Source organism: Ictalurus furcatus, chromosome 20 (assembly GCF_023375685.1).
Source record: "Ictalurus furcatus strain D&B chromosome 20, Billie_1.0, whole genome shotgun sequence".
Taxonomy (NCBI): Eukaryota; Metazoa; Chordata; class Actinopteri; order Siluriformes; family Ictaluridae; genus Ictalurus; species Ictalurus furcatus.
Window position 1 is genome coordinate 10078328 of NC_071274.1, and position 20097 is coordinate 10098424.

General features: G+C 40.0%; 1 protein-coding gene across 3 annotated transcripts in view; it reads right to left on the reverse strand.

The window, feature by feature from the left end:
* The window catches only part of zeb1a (zinc finger E-box binding homeobox 1a), a 47438-nt gene extending 33914 nt beyond the window's left edge, over positions 1-13524 (reverse strand). For 2 of the 3 annotated variants that reach the window (XM_053651725.1, XM_053651724.1), the window contains exon 1: positions 13301-13524. In XM_053651725.1, coding sequence (XP_053507700.1) covers positions 13301-13358 — 58 coding nt within the window. In that variant the 5' untranslated portion in view covers positions 13359-13524. Of the gene's footprint in view, positions 1-12352; positions 12623-13300 lie in introns of those variants that run through there. The other variant, XM_053651726.1, reaches the window with a different exon arrangement.
* Positions 13525-20097: the final 6573 nt, after the last annotated feature.

Genomic DNA, 20097 nt, shown 5'->3' on the forward strand with positions numbered 1-20097 from the left:
CACACTATTACTTGCAGTCACACACATCTTTACCACATCACTCTTTACTGGCACATACCCTACCTCACAGACCCAGGTTACCCCACTGCTTAAAAAACTGTCACTTAACCATGCTGCAGTTGACAACTACAGACCTGTTTCCTGCATCCCTTTTCTTTCCTAAATCCTTGAAAGAACTGTTTTCAATCAACTCTCCAATTTTCTCAGACAGAACAACCTCCTGGATACCAAGCAATCAGGCTTCAAAAGCAGTCACTCCACGGACACTGCTCTGCTTTCCGTCACTGAAGCCTTATGACTAGCAAGAGCAACCTCAAGATCATTTGTCCTTATCCTACTCAACCTCTCTGCTGCTTTTGACACCAGATCAATCATCAGATCCTCCTGTCAACTCTCTCCAGCCTAGGCATCACCGGAACGGCTCTGCTATGGGTGGAATCCTATCTCTCAGACAGACCCTTCAAGGTATTGTGGAGGGGAGGTATTTCTGAAACTCAGCAACTCACAACTGGGGTTCCTCAGGGGTAAGTTCTGGGTCCACTGCTCTTCTCTATTTAAACGACAACTCTAGGGCAGGTGATTGAGTCTCATGGCTTCTCATATCATTGCTATGCTGATGACATCCAGCTCTATTTGTCCTTCCAGCCTGATGATCCATCTGTCTCTGCATAAATCTCTGCTTGCCTGTCTGACATGTCAGACTGGATAAGGGAACACCACCTTAAGCTCAACTTGGCAAAATCTGAGCTTCTCGTCATCCCAGCCTGCCCCCTCACTATACAGTGCGGCTCAACCACACTCAAGCAAACCAGGACAGCCAGGAACCTTGGTGTGACTTTTGATGACAGTTTGACCCTATCTCACCAAACAGGCTACACAACTACTAGTCCAGGCTCTTGTCATATCAAAACTGGACTATTGCAACGCACTACTCTTGGGACTCCCAGCCAGCTCCATCAAACCCCTTCAGATGATTCAGAATGCAGCAGCACATCTCGTCTTCAACCAGCCCAAAAGGACCCATGTCACACCCCTCTTCATCTCCCTCCACTGGCTACCTGCAGCCGCCTGTATCAAATTCAAGGCCTTGATGCTCACGTACAAGACCTTGTCTGGAACAGCAGCCCCTACCTCAACACTCTCCTGAAGGCTTACATTCCCTCACACAATCTGTGATCAATTAATGACCGACACTTAGTAGTGCCTACTCAGCGTGGCTCAAGGTCCCTTTCCAGAACCTTCACACTAACTGTCCCTCAATGTCCCTCAATGGTAGTTGTTCTGTGAACAACTAACTAACCCCTAAAACGCCAACCCCACATTATCCTTTTTTTAAAAAAAACGCAACTTACTCTGGCACTTACACCTCTACTCTGTGCACTTTGCTTTTCTAGAACTCAGTTAAAAGATCTTGTATGGTAGCACTACTTGTATTGTTCTCCGCTTGATGTATCGCTTTGCTTATATTTCCTCATTTGTAAGTCGCTTTGGATAAAAGCGTCTGCTAAGTGAATAAATGTAAATATAGTATATTTCATATCCAGTAAATGTCAATATACAAAAAAGTTTATTTTATATATTACCAGTTTGATGTTCAATTATGAAGTATAAATGCTTTTGTTTGTGGTGAGTGAATGTGAGCCTAACAGGAGGTTTTTTTAGAATTCAGTCAATTAATTCCGTCAAAGGAATTCGGTGTTCGATGGAGTAAGACGCGAAGTTGGAGGCTCCTGCTGATTTTGATCAAAATTGTAATTAATTACGCTTTTTGGTCATATAATATATTTTGACTTATTCTACTTCGTTTCCTTATTTGCACTTTGAACTTTGTGGCACGTTAAGATGTCTGGAAAGAACACGAAAACCCGTGGTAGCATTCAGACACGACTGAGACTTAGTGTGCGCGCCGTGAGCGAGTCTCCTTCTCCCCCTGAATCTGTGTCCCTGAGCAGTGACCCTGACTTTGCCGCACTCAAGCTTGAGTTGCTGGCTTCACTGAGGAAGGACATTGCCGATATTTTTAAAAAGGAGTTTCAGGCGATTTTCAGGGATGCGCTGTCTACTATCCAGCTTGACCTGCAGGCCGTGAAAACACAGCAGGCTGGTGATAAAGTCGCTACCGATGCTACCGTATCAACACTGAAAGGTACTGTTGGGGAAATGGGGCACGCGCTCTCCGGTTGCACCGATGATATAGTTCATATGAAGACTACTATCGAGTCTCTCACTGCGACCGTGACTCAATTAGAGAATAAATGTGAGGATTTGGAGTCCAGGTCATGGCGCAATAACGTTAGGATAGTGGGAGTTCCAGAGGGCGCTGACACCTGTACAACTGCTGCTGTAGTGGCCTTGTTAAAAGAGGCGTTTGGTCTGGAGAAGGAGCCGGTTTTGGACCGGTCCCACCGAACCCTTCAGCCGAAGCCCAAGCCTGGTGAACGACCACGAGCTATTGTGTGCAGATTCCACTATCACAGTGACTGTGTTGATATTTTACGCCGTGCGAGAGAGATCCAGCAGATTAAAACGAGGGATTTGACCATCTCCGTTTTCCCTGAGGTTCGGCGTCAACTTCGTGGTATTGAGGGCGCTCGCTATGGAATACTTCACCCAGCTCGGCTTCGCATTACATATAACGGTGTTCAGAAGGACTTTATTTCAGCGGAGGAAGCAGGAGACTACGTTAAACTCTTGATATCGGGGTGAACTGCATCACCTATATAGTGGAGTTTTTTTTCACTTTTATTCTTTTTTTTGCACTCGGCCTTCCAGCGCTACAGAATTCAGATTCTTATTGAAGATATCGTCGATTCATTACTTCGTCTAGATTTTGTGGACTCAGTCCTCTTAAATTTACTTCTGCATTAATGTGCTTCTCTGTTTTGATGCTCTCACTGGGTTAGAGTTTATTTCATTTTATTAGTGTTGTTTCCTCATCTTTACGTGCTACACTGTGTTATATTACTTGTTACAAGTCTTTAAAAGGTAAGGACATTATATTTGTTAAAGTGCGCAGACTATTTATCAGATTTGAAGTCAGTAGGGGACTTTTCTCTTACTGGAATTTTTTTTTTGTTTAGGTAATTTAGTTAGTTCGGCTTACTCTTTGACTTGTTTTCACATTGTGGACAACTCTTGGTGGGAAACACTGCTGTCTCCCTTTGTTTTATGGAGACTTTGGGTGTGTTGCGGGGGAGGGGGGTCCCACTCCGGCTGGGACAGGCACTCCTTTTAAGATTTATTTGTTGGAACGTCAGAGGTAATGCTGTCAAGAGATCTAAGGTTTTTACATATTTGAAACGTCTTCCACTCGAACTTTAATTTGAAAGTAGGAGTGGTCGCTATTTTAATTGACAAAAGGTTACAGTTTTCGTCCACTAACGTTATCGCTGATGCAAATGGTAGATATATTATAGTTGCTGGTACTCTAATGCAAAGACAGGTATTGTATACGCTCCTAACATTTATTTATTTATTTATTTATTTATTTATTTATTTATTTATTTATTATTGTTTTTTTATAAATGGCATCCCTTTATTGTATACTTTATGGAGTTACAGACACTTCCCACTTAAATTTTTGTGCCTGTTCTTGGGTTTTATAATATTTATATAACCAGCGACAGTTATTGAGTAGCCGTGATCAGCCGGGGGGGCGGGGGGGGTTTGTTTTGTTTTTTTTTTGTTTTTTCTCTTCTTCTCAATGAAATATTTGGGAAAGGGAAGGGTGGAGAGAAGAGAAAAGGTAAATGAATCACATGAATATGAATCACATGAGAATGAATCACATGTAAATGAATCATATGAAAATGAATAAATAAATTAAAACGTAATTAATTCTGTCAATATGAATTATTAACATTAAATTTTGGGTACAATTTTATTTATGTTTTGTTTCTATGAGATGATGGACTCAAAGACCAGTCTAATTTGATGCAAAGATCTGTACATTATCAGGAATGTAGCACAACATGGAGTTGACAGCAGTGGTCTGTTTATTTAAATGTGAAAGTGCAATAAAAATGTGTTGTCCCTAAAATCAATGAATAATCATGATAATTAATCGTGATGTCAATATTGATCAAAATAATCATGATTATCATTTTGACCATAATCGTGCAGATCTATTAACTACTAAATGAAAAATAACATCAACTGTGTGAGCTTTTAAAATAATGTCCATGTAAACAGTAGCTATGTTTACATCCATGTATTTTTATGGGAATTTTTAAATATCGCATAATAAAACACTGGATGGGAACACCAGATGTGAATAAAACCTCCCAAATGAGCATTTAAAAAAACGTATGCGCTCAACTGAAGCAGATTTTTTTTTTATTCGATAAGAAAACATGCACATAAACAACGATGGAAACAAGTATAATAGTGCCAAATGTCCTCAAGGCAAAATGACATGTTGAATTACATAAACTGAATAAAAACATATCGCAATAACTATACTTGTATTTTTCTGCCCAGCAATTTGACACAAATTGAAAAAGAACACAGCAATAACAGTGCTTGAATTAGTTTCCTCTGCAATTCATTGGGTTTGTATATTTTGTTTGAAAACAAAATTCCAGCATTCAAAATGCAATGCATACATATTCACCTACCTAAAATACTGTTCCAAAATATTCACTTATTAAAATACCATCTCCATTATTCCTCAGGTAATATTTCAAACACATTATTTTTCAACCTCACAAATTCAGGCTGCAAAAATTCGGGTCTTAAAATTCAAGTCTTCACATCTGGGTCTCAGAGAAAGAGCAATAGATTGCTGATACTATTGTAACGTGTTACTCTGTGCCCAGCCCCTAGTGGTGGGATTGTGCAAACAAGCCACAACAGAAGATGAACCCAGCAGACTGGCATAAAGTTGGCCTGCCGTTGGAAGTTCGGTATTCGCAGATATGCACAAATTAAGGTCATAAAACCAATTGTTAAGTGTTCATCTAGGTGTCAGCTATAACGCACACCTTTTCGATTTTTGATATTTAATTAAATAAACTGTCTAATAATATCTAAACATTGTGATGTTTTTATACCGTATGGACATATACACAAAATCTACCATAATTTAAAGCTCAATAGCATTTGAAGAGAAAGACCTGGATTTTTGCAGCCTGAATTTGTGAGGTTGAAAAATCATTTGTTGAAATACTACCTGACGAATAATGGTAGGTTACGATGGTACGATGGTATTTTAACAAGTTAATATTTTGGAACCGTATTTTAGGAAGGTGAATATGTGTGCATTCGATTTTGAATGCTGGAATTTTGTTTTCAAACAAAATATACAAACCCAATGAATTGCAGAAGAAACTAATTCAAGCATTGTTATTGGGTTTTTTTCAATTTGTGTCCAATTGCTGGGCAGAAAAATTCAAGTATTGTTATTGTGATATGTTTTTATTCAGTTTATGTAATTCAACTTGCCATTTTGCCTTGAGGACATTTGGCACTATTATACTTCCATACACATTTACCGAATAAATTCCTTGAAGCGCATCAAAGTTATGTGACTTTGCCTCAACAAATCATGTGATTTGTTCAGGGATATTCAGCAATCGTGGCCAACTTATACAGCGCAATGGCATGGTGGGTCGCATAAATGGACTAACCAGCAACCAATCTCATTGCACAGCATCTCAAATGTTGTTTTTGTCATTCTGAAATGCCTCAGCTTAAGTCTGTTATCGAAATGATTTGGTATATTTATTTACCTCCCAGAATGGCCTCGTTTCCTTTCCCAGATTTCAGACATCTGCCTCCGATCGCAAGATAACACAAGGTTTGTGAGTCATTTATTATATTGGAAAAAAGGTTTCACCACCTTCCATTTGTATTGATATTTTATGACAGTTTCCCTAGAAGTGATCATTTGAACACTTGGGATGAAAAGGTACTCACGGTTCACACGTTTTTTCGTAAGGAATTAAAGTTATAAACAAGACATATCCCTTGATCTGCACAGACAGACTTTTTTTTTTTTTTTGCAAACTGGATATCAGTCCTCGAGGACAACCCCCTTTCATTTTCGGGATATCCTAAGTAATCCCAAACTGCAGATTTTAATTTCTTTTTTGGCGGGGGATGGAGATTGGTCATATCAGCCTCGCTTCTCTCAGACATTTTCGCCACTGTATGTATGCGTGTGTGTGTGTGTGTGTGTGTGTGTGTGTGTGTGTGTGTGTGTGAAGCAAGTTGACGAGTCTGAAAGCCAGTAGACGAGTAAAGGAGATGCACATGCGCAGGCAAGATTCTCCATCTGGTTGCCTTTTTTTCAATAAGATAAGCAAATGTACATGGTATGATAACCTTCAATTTTCATACCGCTGTATACTGTGAAACCTGTATACTGCTGCAGCCCTACTCCAGATATACCCAGCTCTTCAGCTCATCCCAATGTTTTCAATGAGGTTTAGCTCAGAAGGTGACCATGTCAAAAGCTTAATTCTGTGGTCACTGAACAATTTGGACATGTTTTGAATCACTGTCATGTTTGAAGATTGAACAAACCATTTGGAATATTTTAAATTCTTTCGATAACTTTTGTGAGGTCATCTCTGTAGATGATATCTGCCAAATTTGGTAATAATTTTGTCCGATTTACAGTAGGAGTACTGAAAACACAGTTTTTTTTACATAATCCAAGATGGTAGACAGGAAGTACACTTGAATTTCAGATGTTGGTGTGCATTCACGTCAGCATACTCCAGGGAATTATAAGAAAAATTAACTGTGAATTTAGCCCAAATATTTCAAATGATATAAGGGAAAAAAAAAAAATTGTTACAGTTCTTGGCCACAAGGTGGCATGGTCACCAATCTTCCGTACATTCAGGGCATGGTCCTAAAAATATTTATCAAGTTTCATGGTGATACATAGATACATTACTGTGATACACCATCACATCCTGTATTTTGCATTTGCCAGCACATTACAGGAGAATGTTTTTGAATATCAAAATTCATTTGATTACTTTTGTTCTTAAACAACTAATTGATAAAATCGATAATAAGCAATTATGAAAATCGTTGCCAACGAATCTCATTATTGATTAATTGGTCTGGGCCCAGCAGGGGTACATTTACTCACTGCATTACTCATGTTCCAAAAATACGCATCGGAGAGTACAGACCAAAGTTACACTATGCACTAGGGATGTCAGGATAACAAAAATCTAGTAGTCGGTACCAATACCACCAAAAGTACACGATACTCGATACCAAAGTCGATACCACGGTGTGGTATAAAAATAAAATTTTAAAAATTAAATTAAAAAACTCTCCTGGAGGACATCCTACTCTGGCTGATACTGGCAAAAAGAGAGAGAGAGAAAAAGAGAAAGAGAGAGAGAGAGATTTTAGTTATCAAACACTGTCTGACAATGAGTGGAGGCTACAGTGGAGTGCAGCACTCCTAAACGCACGTGCACACGCACCCCTTATACTCTGAATGCAAGCGTTAGTTTAAATTCACTGATATGGTGGCAGGCCAAAAAGATTTATTAAAAGCATGAACATTTGAATAATTATTAGTGACATTAGGCTACGTTTAGCTGACAGGACACGGGCTGAATGGCGATGCATGGTGGCCCATTAGGAGGTAGTTTATAACACTGCAATGTGTTAGCGTTGTTTACAAATAACTGGCCATCACAAACATTACATGGAGCATAACGTTAGCTGGTTTCACGGCCACAATGCCAGCTGCCTCAAACAAACATAATATAGGACTGTCTTTCAGGTGCTTCGCCAAATTCCAGGTGTTTCCTCGCTTTGTTTGAAATGAACGATAGCATCGGTTGCACACCGGCTTCAGAGCATCAATTATATGTTTGTTGTCATCCGCCTCGGTTGTGAAGTATTTCCATATTCCATACCACATTTCCTCTCAACGAGTCGCGGCGGAGCTAAACTTCTGTAGTTTTTCCCGTGTGCTTGTAATTACTGTTTTTCTTCTTCACCACTTGTGGACCGACTAAAACACTTGCCCGTATTTGCTGTCCCCATCAGGTCCGGAAGAATTGCAACCTCGGTACCTCCATTAGAACCGGTTCCAACGCTGCTTCAGGAAAAACAAGTACCGTCACGTTTTAAGAATGTTGGTACTGACTTGGAACCAAAGTATCGGTTCTCGTGACATCCCTACTATGCACTAAATTCATACACTAGATGGTAGGATTTTAGAAGGGTAGAATCATCTTAAATAGAACACTAGCATTTTTTTTACTAACCAGAAGTATAAGCCCTTTCCCAGTCCATAGCATATGACATCAAACATCGGAATACGACACTGCTAGCTTTAGCAGAATACAAAGAGTCAACAAAAATAAATGCTTCAGTTCAGTGTTTATTTCAACATTACCTTTTATGCCCAAAATGACCTCAATCACCATCAGACAGAAGCTTAATCATCAAGTGACCGCGGAAAAAAGTGTGCAACCCAGAAAGGCAAGGGAGCATTTTATATTAAATGCCGCAAAGAAGACAGTAACCGGCAAACTGTGTAGCATGGAAGCACAACATCCAAAATGCTACACTTTCTGCAAGCGGTTAGAGAAATTGGTGCCAGTTGCTTAAGAGGTTCAATTTTAATCAAGTCTACTGTCATAATATACTGTATTTGCATGCTTGCAGTATAAATTCTGTTCTTTATTAGTGATCTATTTGTGAAGAGGCCATGTTGCTCTTCACTCACAATATATATACAGTGAGGGAAATAACATTTTTTTTCAGTAAATATATTTCCAATGAGGCTATTCACATGAAATTTTCACGAAACATCAATATTAACCCAAGAAATCTGGAAATATGAAGAATTCACAACATTAAAGTCCATAAATAAAGTTATGTGTAATAAAGTGGAATGAAAAAAGTATTGAACACGCTAAGAAAAAGCAGTTCTCCAAGGCAAGGTAAGGAACCAGCTGAAATCCGCAAGTAATTATACCTCCTATCTGTGCAAATTAATGTCAGCTGGGTTAGTAAATTGATGGTCTATAAAAAAGGCTTTTCGTTACCAAGGTGTCACACAAGAAACATCTCATGATGGGTAAAAGCAAAGTGCTCTCCCAAGTCCTATGGAACTTTATTGTTGCAAAACATATTGATGGAATCGGATACAGACGTATTTCAAAACTTCTGAATCCTCAAGTAAGCACCATTGGGGCCATAAAGTGGAAGCAACATCTCTCTGTCATCAACCGGCCACACACAGGAGCTCCTTGCAAGATTTCTGACCAGGGAGTCAGAAGAATAGTCAGAAGAGTAGCCCAAGAGCCAAGGACCACTTGGAAAAAGAGCTCCAGAAACACTTGTAGGCAGCAGGTACCATCATCACTGAGAAAACAATAGGCAGTGCACTCTACTGCTCACGCTCACCCCACAAAATCCATTACTAAAGAAAAGGCATGTCGAAGCTCGTTTAAAGTTTGCTACAACTCATTTGGACAAGCCTATGCAATACTGGGAGAGTGCAGTCTGGTCAGATGAGACCAAAATTGAACTTTTTGGCTGTCATACTACACACCATGTTGGGAGAAGAAATGGCACTGCACATAACCCTAAAAACACTATAAAACAGTGAAGTTTGGAGGTGGAAGCATCATGGTGTGGGGCTGTTTTTCGTCGCATGGTACTGGCAGACTTCATATAATTGAAGGAACGATGAACAGAGCCCTTTACCGGGAGATTCTTGAGAAGAATCTGCTGCCGTCCACCACAATGATTTACATGAGACGTGGGTGGACCTTCCAGCAGGACAAAGAAAGCATACAGCAAAGGAAACGCTCAGTTGGTTTCAGAGAAAAAAAATCAAGGTGTTAGAATGGCCCAGTCAGTCGCCTGACTTGAATCAAACTGAACAAGATTTAAAGACAATATGTTTCAAAGAATGGGCCAAAATCACACCTGAATGCTGCGGCCCATTAATTTCTTCATACAGGAAGCGTCTTGAAGCCGTCATTACAAACAAAGGCTTCTCCACTAAGTATTAATTAAATTTCAGTTAGCGTGTTCAATCATTTTTTCCTGTGTCATTCCACTTTTTACACATTTCTATTTATGGACTTTAATGTTGTGAATTCTTGAGTTAATACTGATGTTGGGTGAAAATTTCATGTGAATAGCCTCATTGGAAATATATTTACTGAAAAAAATGTTGACACATCCAATATTTATTTCCCCGATTGTATATTTTTATGTATAGTTTTTATATATATATATATATATATATATATATATATATATATATATATATATATATATATATATATATATATATATATATATATAAAATTGGACAAACAGTTGTGTTTTATGCACAAAAAAACACTGATAATAAAACTACAATGCTAAATTAATAAAATCTCACTTTCACTGCACTTTATGGTTTGTTACTCACATATTGTTTGTGTTAATGTAAAGTTTTTCTCTGAAGTTTATATTTGTAAGACTTGTGGATTATTTTTAAATAAACGAAAAATATGGTATTGAATTTTTTTTTTATCCAATTAACAATTCGTCGAAAAAATTATCGTCTGATTAACTGATTATGAAAACAATCATTAGTTGCAACCCTGGACAGGTCTCACAATGATCTGAGCCAAATTTGATGAAGATTGTACAAAATTTGGAGGATGAGTAGCAAAAATGGCAGTTAGATGTAAGCATTTTTAGCATTTTTCATTATTGTAACTATTAAACAGTAGGAGCAGCAAAAAAACTATTTTTGATAAAATCCAAGATGGCGGAAAATCTAATTAGTCGGAAATTGAAGAAAAGGTAGAATAACAATAGGGTACCTATTTGTGACCTATTTGGTACTGGTTGTGATCTCAAGAAAATGAAATCTGTTATATTGAGATCACAAGAGAAAAAAAAACTGTTAGCTTGAGAATAACAGTACAGAAAAATAAATTACTCATGGCCTTTCTGGATTTCCACATGTTTTAGTTATGCCTATATTTTATTCATAAGAAATTCTAGGGCTGCCAATAATTGTAATATAAATGGTTTCTTTAAAAATCTGTTCTTTCTTAGCATAAATTAACTTCAGTTAAAGGTTGCATGTTCAGTGTTGAATTAAGCTTGTTAACCACAAAGACATTTATAATAAACCTTTTTATACATATTTACCAAGGGTGCCAATAATTCTTGATCTGATTTCTGTGTTCTGAAAATACATGAATTCTCAAAATGTAATTATTGCTGCCTTTAAAAAACATAATATTGTGATAGTTTAAACTTCAGGGGCTGGAATACAACTACAGTTGTTCAGATATTTTAGAAACTCATTCTAGATTTAGTCTCTCAAAATAAGAATGAAAAATAAAGCTACAGTTGAAGCCTATGATTCTACAAGTACTGCTCCCCTCTTCAATTAAATTTATATAGCTCTTACATTTACATTCACTCCCTCGCTTATTCTTGGCATCCCGAATTTCTCTAATCCAGCCGTAAAACACGACCAATAAACATTTGTGTCGGTTCGATCAAAGAAGACCTAATTTGTGCATGTTTGTGAGTGTAGTCACGTCCGGAATCTAACGGAGCTTAACCGACAGAACTAAAAATGTAAGAAGAAAAAAAAAACAGTACAATAAGAGAACGATGCTCCCCCATGATGCCGCGCGCTCCTCACGTCATAATGTGAAGTCACCGATCATTGATCACCTACATACTGGGAGGCTCCACCTGAGCGCACACGAAACCATAACATGACTATTATTCTACATGTAATTATCCGAATAATCTATACAGGACAAAAATAATACCGTAAAGGTAATCGTTATCTTACCATTATCTATGAATGTGCAGTCTATTCATCAACAAAGAAATCCGAGCAGCAAAAACACTCGTCGAATGGCATTCGTCAAAGCATTCACATTCATAAAAATCAGGTTCAGGATTTTGTGGCACACGCAAAAACAGCTAGCATGTATATAACATGTCATATAGCATTTGTGATATTTTAGAGACAGTTTCAACAGAAGACTGAAGAGACGCGAGCTTAGGAGACATAAGAAGGTGTTACATCACCTAGACTACCTGGCCCGTGTCCGACATCAGAGCCAAACCCCATCCCTCACTGCATCATCTAACGGTCCGCTCCGCCACTCCGGCCCCACCTACATTACATAAACACTTCACAGGAAACTGCTTCCACTGCACACCATTGAAATATCTAGCAACCACCTTATGCGCTACTTTTGTTCTTCCTCGCCCGCCGACCGTCTTTTCCATAACTATAACAAACGATCAGGACAGAACAAAGCCATGAAACTGAACACAAAACAGTCTTTGTTGCACCGCTGAAATCAGAACACCATCTGTTTTCTACCTGCACAAGTTGCCATTTGCTGCAGCGTGCACGCGCCTCGGCTTTTTCGCTCCTGGTGATCGGAACGGTTTTCGGGCGACAGTTCCTTTTCACGGTTTGTGCTCCAACTGCACCAGAAATAAATGGCGAGGATTTAGCCGTTAAACGATGCATTAGCTTGCGCCATTCTTTTTCCGCTCATCGTGCAGGTAGACACGGTGATGGCTCCGGTAGCCTACGCGGGGCGGTGCGAGGCTCGCGCGTCACACGCACGCACGCAGGAAAAGGTAGATTCACGCTTCTAACGGTACAGCGCGAACCTGTTGTTATTTAAAGGAAGCGCAACACTGCGTAAGCTTATGCACAAGCTCAACATCAAACATTTCATTCTTTCCGGAGAGAAACCAAAAAGGCAACCTTAGTTTGCAGAACACAACAGTTCTGTTAAAATACAAAGTTCAAACATGTCACCGCATAGTATAGCCTTAAACCGCACACTCACTAGACAGCAATACAGGTTTTCATACTTTAGACAACCTAAATAAGCCGGTATTTAGGTAGGTTACAGATTGAATGATGTCGAACAACAATGAATTACACGTAGAGAAATAGTTTATGCACTACGCGAAAAAATGCTCGGGTTTTTTTTCTGAAACTAAATTACAGGGTTTGCTATTCAGAAAACAGCTCAGGATATACCACGTGAAACGACCGCGAAGCAGTGGAGAGTTTCTCCAGATAACGGTCTGGGAACAGAACGGCTTTCTGCCACAGGTAGACAAGCTAACGGTTCAGATTAAGCTATCCATTTGGACAGTCTACCAAGTCTGCACACTTTTACTGAGTTCGTGTAAATAAAGTAGTTAATCTAGGCGTTAAAATGATCAAAAAGTGGCCAAACCTTAACAGCCAAACGAAACGCGCTTCACCTTTTCATTTCGCCTTTCCGGAATCACACTGTCCACTCACCATTAGTTCTCCTCGGTTTCGTCTGCTTTCTACGCAGGCACCTGGGGCCATCCGCCATGATTCTGTACCGCGGCCTCGCTGAGCTGATTACCGCAACACCAGCCCCCTCCCGCCCTATCCGGGGCCATCGCTGCACCTGGTTTACGACACTCTGCTTTACGACAATACCCTTACGTGAACAGTTCGTCGGATTCTCTTCCCTCCCTCGCCTGTTTATCACCAATTTTGTTTCCGCACATACCAATAATCACTAAACTAATACATCGTAGGTATAAAATAATAATACAATAATAAAGTAACGTCGTATAGAAAACAGGCCACTCCCAGTGGTAACAGACACCGGGCTAGTTACATAGTTAGCTTAACCCTATATGTACCAGTGCATGTTTCACGGGCACTTTGGATGGATGAGTCTGATCACGTGACCAAGCGTTTCACTAACAAAACTAAATCAGCGTATCCTTACAGCCAAAATGAAACAAAAAACATATACATGGAACGCCTTTATCAATATGCAATAATAAACGAGATATACACTAATAGTACAGCAATAATGTTATTATAACAACATATATACATATGAGCTAGTGGTAAAGGTAAAGGTAATGTTCACATCAAACATCAGAATGAAGAAAAAGTGAGATCTCTCTGATTTGTTTTGAGTATTTCATAAACTGCTGATCCCCTGGGACTTCCACACACAACAGTATCTAGACTTTTCACAGAATGAGGTGGGAAAAAAGACATTGAGTGAACATACGGTTCTGTGGATGGAAATGCCTTGTTGATGAGAGGTCAGAGGAAAATGGTCAGATTCAACAGGCTCAACCTGCCAGGAAGGATATAATAATTAAAATAATCGCTCTTTACAACCGTGGTGAGCTGAAAAACATCTTAGCATGCAGAAACAAACCTTTGGGTGGGTGGATGGGCTACAGCAGCAGAAGACCACATTGGGTTCCACTCTTGTCAGCTAAGAAAAGGAATCTGGGGCTATCATGGACACAAACCTACCCAAACTGAGCAGTTGAAGATTAGGGGGAAACAAAATCACCTGGTCTTTTCCCAGTCTTCAACTGTCCAGTTTGGGCGAGCCTGTGCCCACGATAGCCTCAGATTCTTGTTTGGTTTGATGTGTTGTTCATTCTGAGATGCTTTACTGCTCACCACAGTTGTAAAGATCGCTTATTCGACAATCTTGTGCAATGTGACAACCTTTATTTTCATCCAGAATTGCATAAATTTTTGGCTAAGAGCTGGTATTGAGGACAGGAGAGTCGAACCACTCCGTAAAGTCTTCTCCAGCACATCCCAAAGACTTTCAATAGGGTTAAGGTCAGGACTCTGTGGTGGCCAATTCAAGTGTGAAAATGATTCCTCATGCTCCCTGAACCACTCATTCACAATTTAAGCCCAATGAATCTTGGCATTATCATCTTGGAATATGCTTGTGCCATCAGGGAAGAAAAAAATCCATCAATGGGATAACCTGGTCATTCAGTACATTCAGGAACTCAGCTAACTTCATTTTATTGCTGCATAATGTTGCTGAGCCTAGACCTGACCAATTAAAGCAACCCCAGATCATAACACTTCCTCCAGAGGCTTGTACGAAGGCACTATGCATGATGGGTGCATTGCTTCATGTGGTTCCCTCCTTACCCTGATGCACCCATCACCTTGGAATAGGGTAAATCTGGACTCATCAGACCACATTACCTTTTTCTATTGCTTTCCATTGCATAAAGTCTAATCTTTATGCAAATTGAAGTCATTTTTATGTGATTAGCCTCACACTGATTAGGCCACACAGCTATTTAGTCCCAATCCTGTAAGTTCTCATCACACTGTGCATGTGGATATGCTCTTACTTTCCCTATTAAACATAGCCATAAGTACTACTGTCATTTATTTACGATGTGACATCTCCAAGCGTTTTAAAGATTTCCGATTGTGATCATTCAAGATTTTGAACATTAATTTTTCCGACCAGATTTCTTCCTCAAAGTTGACAGTTCACCGCTCTTTTTCTAGTTTTTAATAATGTGTTGGACAGTTAACATAATTCCAGAGATTTCAGCAATCTCCTTAGTTGTTTTCTTTGCTTGATGCAGGCCAATAAGTTGCCCGTTGTGAAACATCTTTTCTATGACCCTGGGATATGTCTTCTGACATGGTTGTTTAAGAGATGAGAAGCTACACACTGCATCAGTTAGGGTTAAAAGAATTGTTGCCAGCTGAAACATGAAAAACGATCCAATCATAGGTTCTTAAGTATTTGCTTATTTAAATCCAAACAACAAACTGTTTTGCCCAGGTTATGCAGTACTCATAACCCTCTTTGTGTTTCTAGCTCACTGTTTCACTGTTTCTCTCTCCACATCCCTTATTGGGTGCTTGCCTGATAACCAATCAGAACGCAAAGCAGGTAGTTTCAAATGGTATGTGTCACGTCGCGAGATGTAAGGGAGTAGGATACGGAAGCAGGTGCAGGTAAAGACATTTTTATTTAAGGAGGCAGGCAGACAAATCCAAATCGTAATCCAAAAAGTCAAGACAGGCAAAGGGTCAAGCAATCAGCAAACAGGCATAAACTGGGCTAAGCGGAAATCACAACGAGGAAACGAGAAACAAGGTCATACACATGGAACACGAAACATGAAACTAAGACTGGGAACTGGGAGCGGAAAACACCAGCATGGACAAAGTGAACTAATCTAATGTTTAAACTAACTAAATCAATCGAACTATATTAACTATATGTAATACTCCGCGCCTTGTACTGGGAGGCGCGCGGTATATATATCAAACATAATCAGCGCTAAGTGCTGGCAGCTGAAGACAATAAAGAAAACCCACCCGAACAACAATCAACAACACAACAGGGAGGAGACAGAACAGAAACAAAACAAACACACGTGTCCATAGTCAACAATGTCACGGTTGTCCACATTCAAAGAGCGGGCGCTCGCGCACCTTGCTCGTGTACGCACGCGCCCTCCGGCTCGACAAGCGCGCTGCCTAAAGGGGAGATCGTGACAGTATGAAGTAGAGATGCACCAATGTATCAGCCAATAATGGGTATCGGCCGATAAAGGCAATTTTTCACGCTATCGGCCACTGGATGATAGTTATAAAACATCTGATGATTAGGGCCGATTATATCCTGTCAATCAAAAGAGGGGGGAAAACACATCGAATTCATGCTGTGTGTAAAGACGATGTCTCTTGTGTGGAATTACATTGAATTGGGTGACAATGATGACAAAACTGCAGTTTGTAAGCTCTGCACTGCATGTTAACAAATGGGTGCTTTTACACTGGGCACTGCAGCAGTGAAACCGGAGTTTTGGCGTCGATTTAATTTTTTACACCCCATGGAAATTGATGGCGCTTTTTTTTTTTTTTTTACATATTTGGATAAGCAAACATTTGATCATCTTTGAAACAATGCCTATTAATGAAGTTGATGTACTTGAACAAAACCAAATGGAAAATTAGTTTTTTCAATCATTTATAACAGAAATATCAATAGATGTGATATTCTTCTGTGGAAAAAGTAAGTACACCATTGACCTCAGAAGTTAGTATTGCCCCCTTTAGCAGAAATAATTTATTGTAGATGTGTTGCATAATTGTCCACCAGTCTCTGACATCGGCTTGCTGAAATTTTTTAACACTCTTCTTTCATTCTTTCAGTTACAAGATGTTTGAGGGTTTTCTTGCATGTACTGCCCGTTTCAAATCCCCCACAACATTCAAATTCCACATGGGATTCAATCTGATCTTTGTCTATATGCTCATTGGCAAACTGTAGTCTTTCTCTAATGTTCTTTTTAGACAGCAAGGACTTTTTCGTGGCACACCTCCCATGCAGACCAAATTTGTGCAATCTCTTTCTGATTGTAGAAGCATGCACTTTGACACCAACAGCTGCAAGACTTACTAGCAGATTCTGCGATTAAATTTTGAGGTTCTTGTAGACTTCCTTTTGCATCAGACTGTCTGCTCTTGGGCTGAATTTGCTGGGATGGCCAGTCCTGAACAAATTGGGAGTCATTTGAAATCTGTGCCACTTGTAGATGATTTTCCTTACAGTGGAATGATGTATATCAAATAATTTGGGCATCTTTTTAAATCCCTTGCCAGGCTCATAGGTATTTTTAGATCTTGGCATGATGACGCCACACATCACAATAACAAAGGGAACATCAGCCACTAAATATGAGAGGGGTGTAAATAAGACGGGTTCCACTACACTCCCTAAGCAGGTTCTAATCACTGGCACCCAATCTTGAACACTGATTCTAATTTAATGGATTTGAAGGTGTGATAAATGTAGGGGTGTAATTACTTTTTCCATGTGACTGGTCTGTTTTTTGTTCATTTAAACTTTGAAAATGACTAGGCCTACAAAATGTTCATTTTATGGTGGGTTTTTTTTCATATTTTACATTTCATAGAGTGTATCAACTATATTAATAGGCACTGTTTCAAAGAGGATCAAATGTTTGCTTGTCGAAATATGTGTTTTAAAAATTATACTTTCCATAGGGTGGACTTATTTTTTCACATGACTATATGTGGGTAGCAGCAAACAAAAAACTTTTATTCAGTACAGCAGTCACATGACTGATCACACGTTAACAAAATTCTGTACAACATTCTGCTCAAAATATCCGCTGGTGCGCACAAAATTGTGACTCAAACATAACGCCATAGACACGGTGCTTTGCAAATTTCCCAGCACAGGAAAGTCTGAAGGACAGAATGTATGCTAACAAGTGTTGTGTCAATCTCCGTTTCCCCCAGCCCCGCCCCCACCCAAACGGCAAAAAAAGCACGCATGCACAAAAAACTCACCCCCGAGATGGTGTGCTCGTCCCACTGAGGTACTTTGGAAAGACCTAAGGCTAAAAACTAATGTTTTAAATGACTTTTATCTGCAGAATGTTGTAAACTAACTCATGTTAGTTTTCCTTAGGGCTTTCCAGAGTACCTCAGTGGTACGAGCATAGCATCTCCGGGGAGAGTTTTTTGTGCACGCACGCTTTTTTCGCCGTTTGGGTGGGGGCAGGGCTGGGGGAAACCTATCCCAACAGGGAAAAGGAGATTGACACAACACTTGTTTCTCTGGAAAATGAAAAGCTATTTATTGTGTGTGTGTGTGTGTGTGTGTGTGTGTGTGTGTGTGTTTATGAGAAATAGAAAGATAGAGATATGCTGGTGAGGGAATAACTGGTTATCACGGTTATGACACAAGTTATAATGAACTAGCTTCTATAATTTACGACCACAAAAATGTAAATTAGACCATATACGTCTCAAGCATGGAAGTTACGTCCTTTACTATACACGTATAAAATAGACATTCATGAGTCATGACTAAAGGGTTACGTCTGACACAGTGGTATGGTATTGGTATCGAACAATTTCAAAAAGAAGAACAAAAAGAATTTTTTTTAAAATGCCACAGTTTTTATATGATATCGTCTCAGTATGTAAAACTTATATTGACTTGATTTCTAACCATTTTCACTGTTGAATGTATGTTCATGAGAGAACACATACGCACACATAGCTTACTCTTACTATAGGTTAGGTTGGTAATAAACTGAAACTTAATGCAGTGACCTTTTCACATATAAATAACAGAGGCCTTTTTTGCACTCAGATTTCATTTAACACTGGTGATGAGGGTCATGTATCAGGAAACTCTGGACTCCAGTTCTCATCAGCCACTGCACTGCACTACAGGTCACATGACCACCTGCACCTGATTCACGTTCTGTTAATGAGCACTCTTGTGTATATATAGTCATTGTCTGCACTGTTTCTCTGTCTTTCGTTGTCTTAGACTTCTGTCTTCTATGCCACGGTGTTTTTTTTTTCATGCCACGGTGTTTTTTTTTCATGCCACGGTGTTTTGTTTCATGCCACGGTGTTATACCAAGTTGTCTTTGTGTCTTTGTTTTGTTGTTTAATTGTTTAATTGTTTAATAAATGTTAATATATCTGTGATTGCTTCTGCCTCAACCTCGGTTCGTGACAGAATGAAAGACCCACAATCAGAAGCAGCAGATCGCCCGGCTGGACAACTGGGGCATCAGGATGCCACGCCAACAGGAGCGGGAGTCTGTGGTCGGGGCTAATACCATCTCCCACCCTCCCTCCCCTATTATGGATCTCATTCAGCCTACCCGCTCGTCTGAGGACGTTGCTCTGTCTCCTGCCGAACCTAAGTACTCCCCTCTGTTCTACAACCCCGCACTCAATGCCGCTGTGCTACGACAGCAGCAGGTCACCAGGAATTACCTGGCCTTCAACTCACCGCCCATGTTTATGAAGGACTACGCCATGCCACGCCAACAGGAGGGGGAGTCTGTGGTCGGGGCTAATACCATCTCCCGCCCTCCCTCCCCTATTATGGATCTCGTTCAGCCTGCCCGCTCGTCTGAAGACGTTGCTCCGTCTCCTGCCGGACTCAAGAATTCCCCTCTGTTCAACAACCTCACGCTCAAAGCCGCTGTGCTTTCCTGTTCAGCTGAGGACGTCGGTCTGCCTTCCTGTTCAGCTGAGGACGTCGCTCTGCCTTCCCGTTCAGCTGAGGACGTCGCTCTGCCTTCCCGTTCAGCTGAGGACGTCGCTCTGCCTTCATGTTCAGATGAGGACGTCGCTCTGCCTTCATGTTCAGATGAGGACGTCACGCTGTTTTCCTGCTCCACCGAGGACGTCGCTCCGCTTTCATGCTTTCAAGTTGATGAGTAGTTCAGAAATGCATGATACTTTTTCAAGGT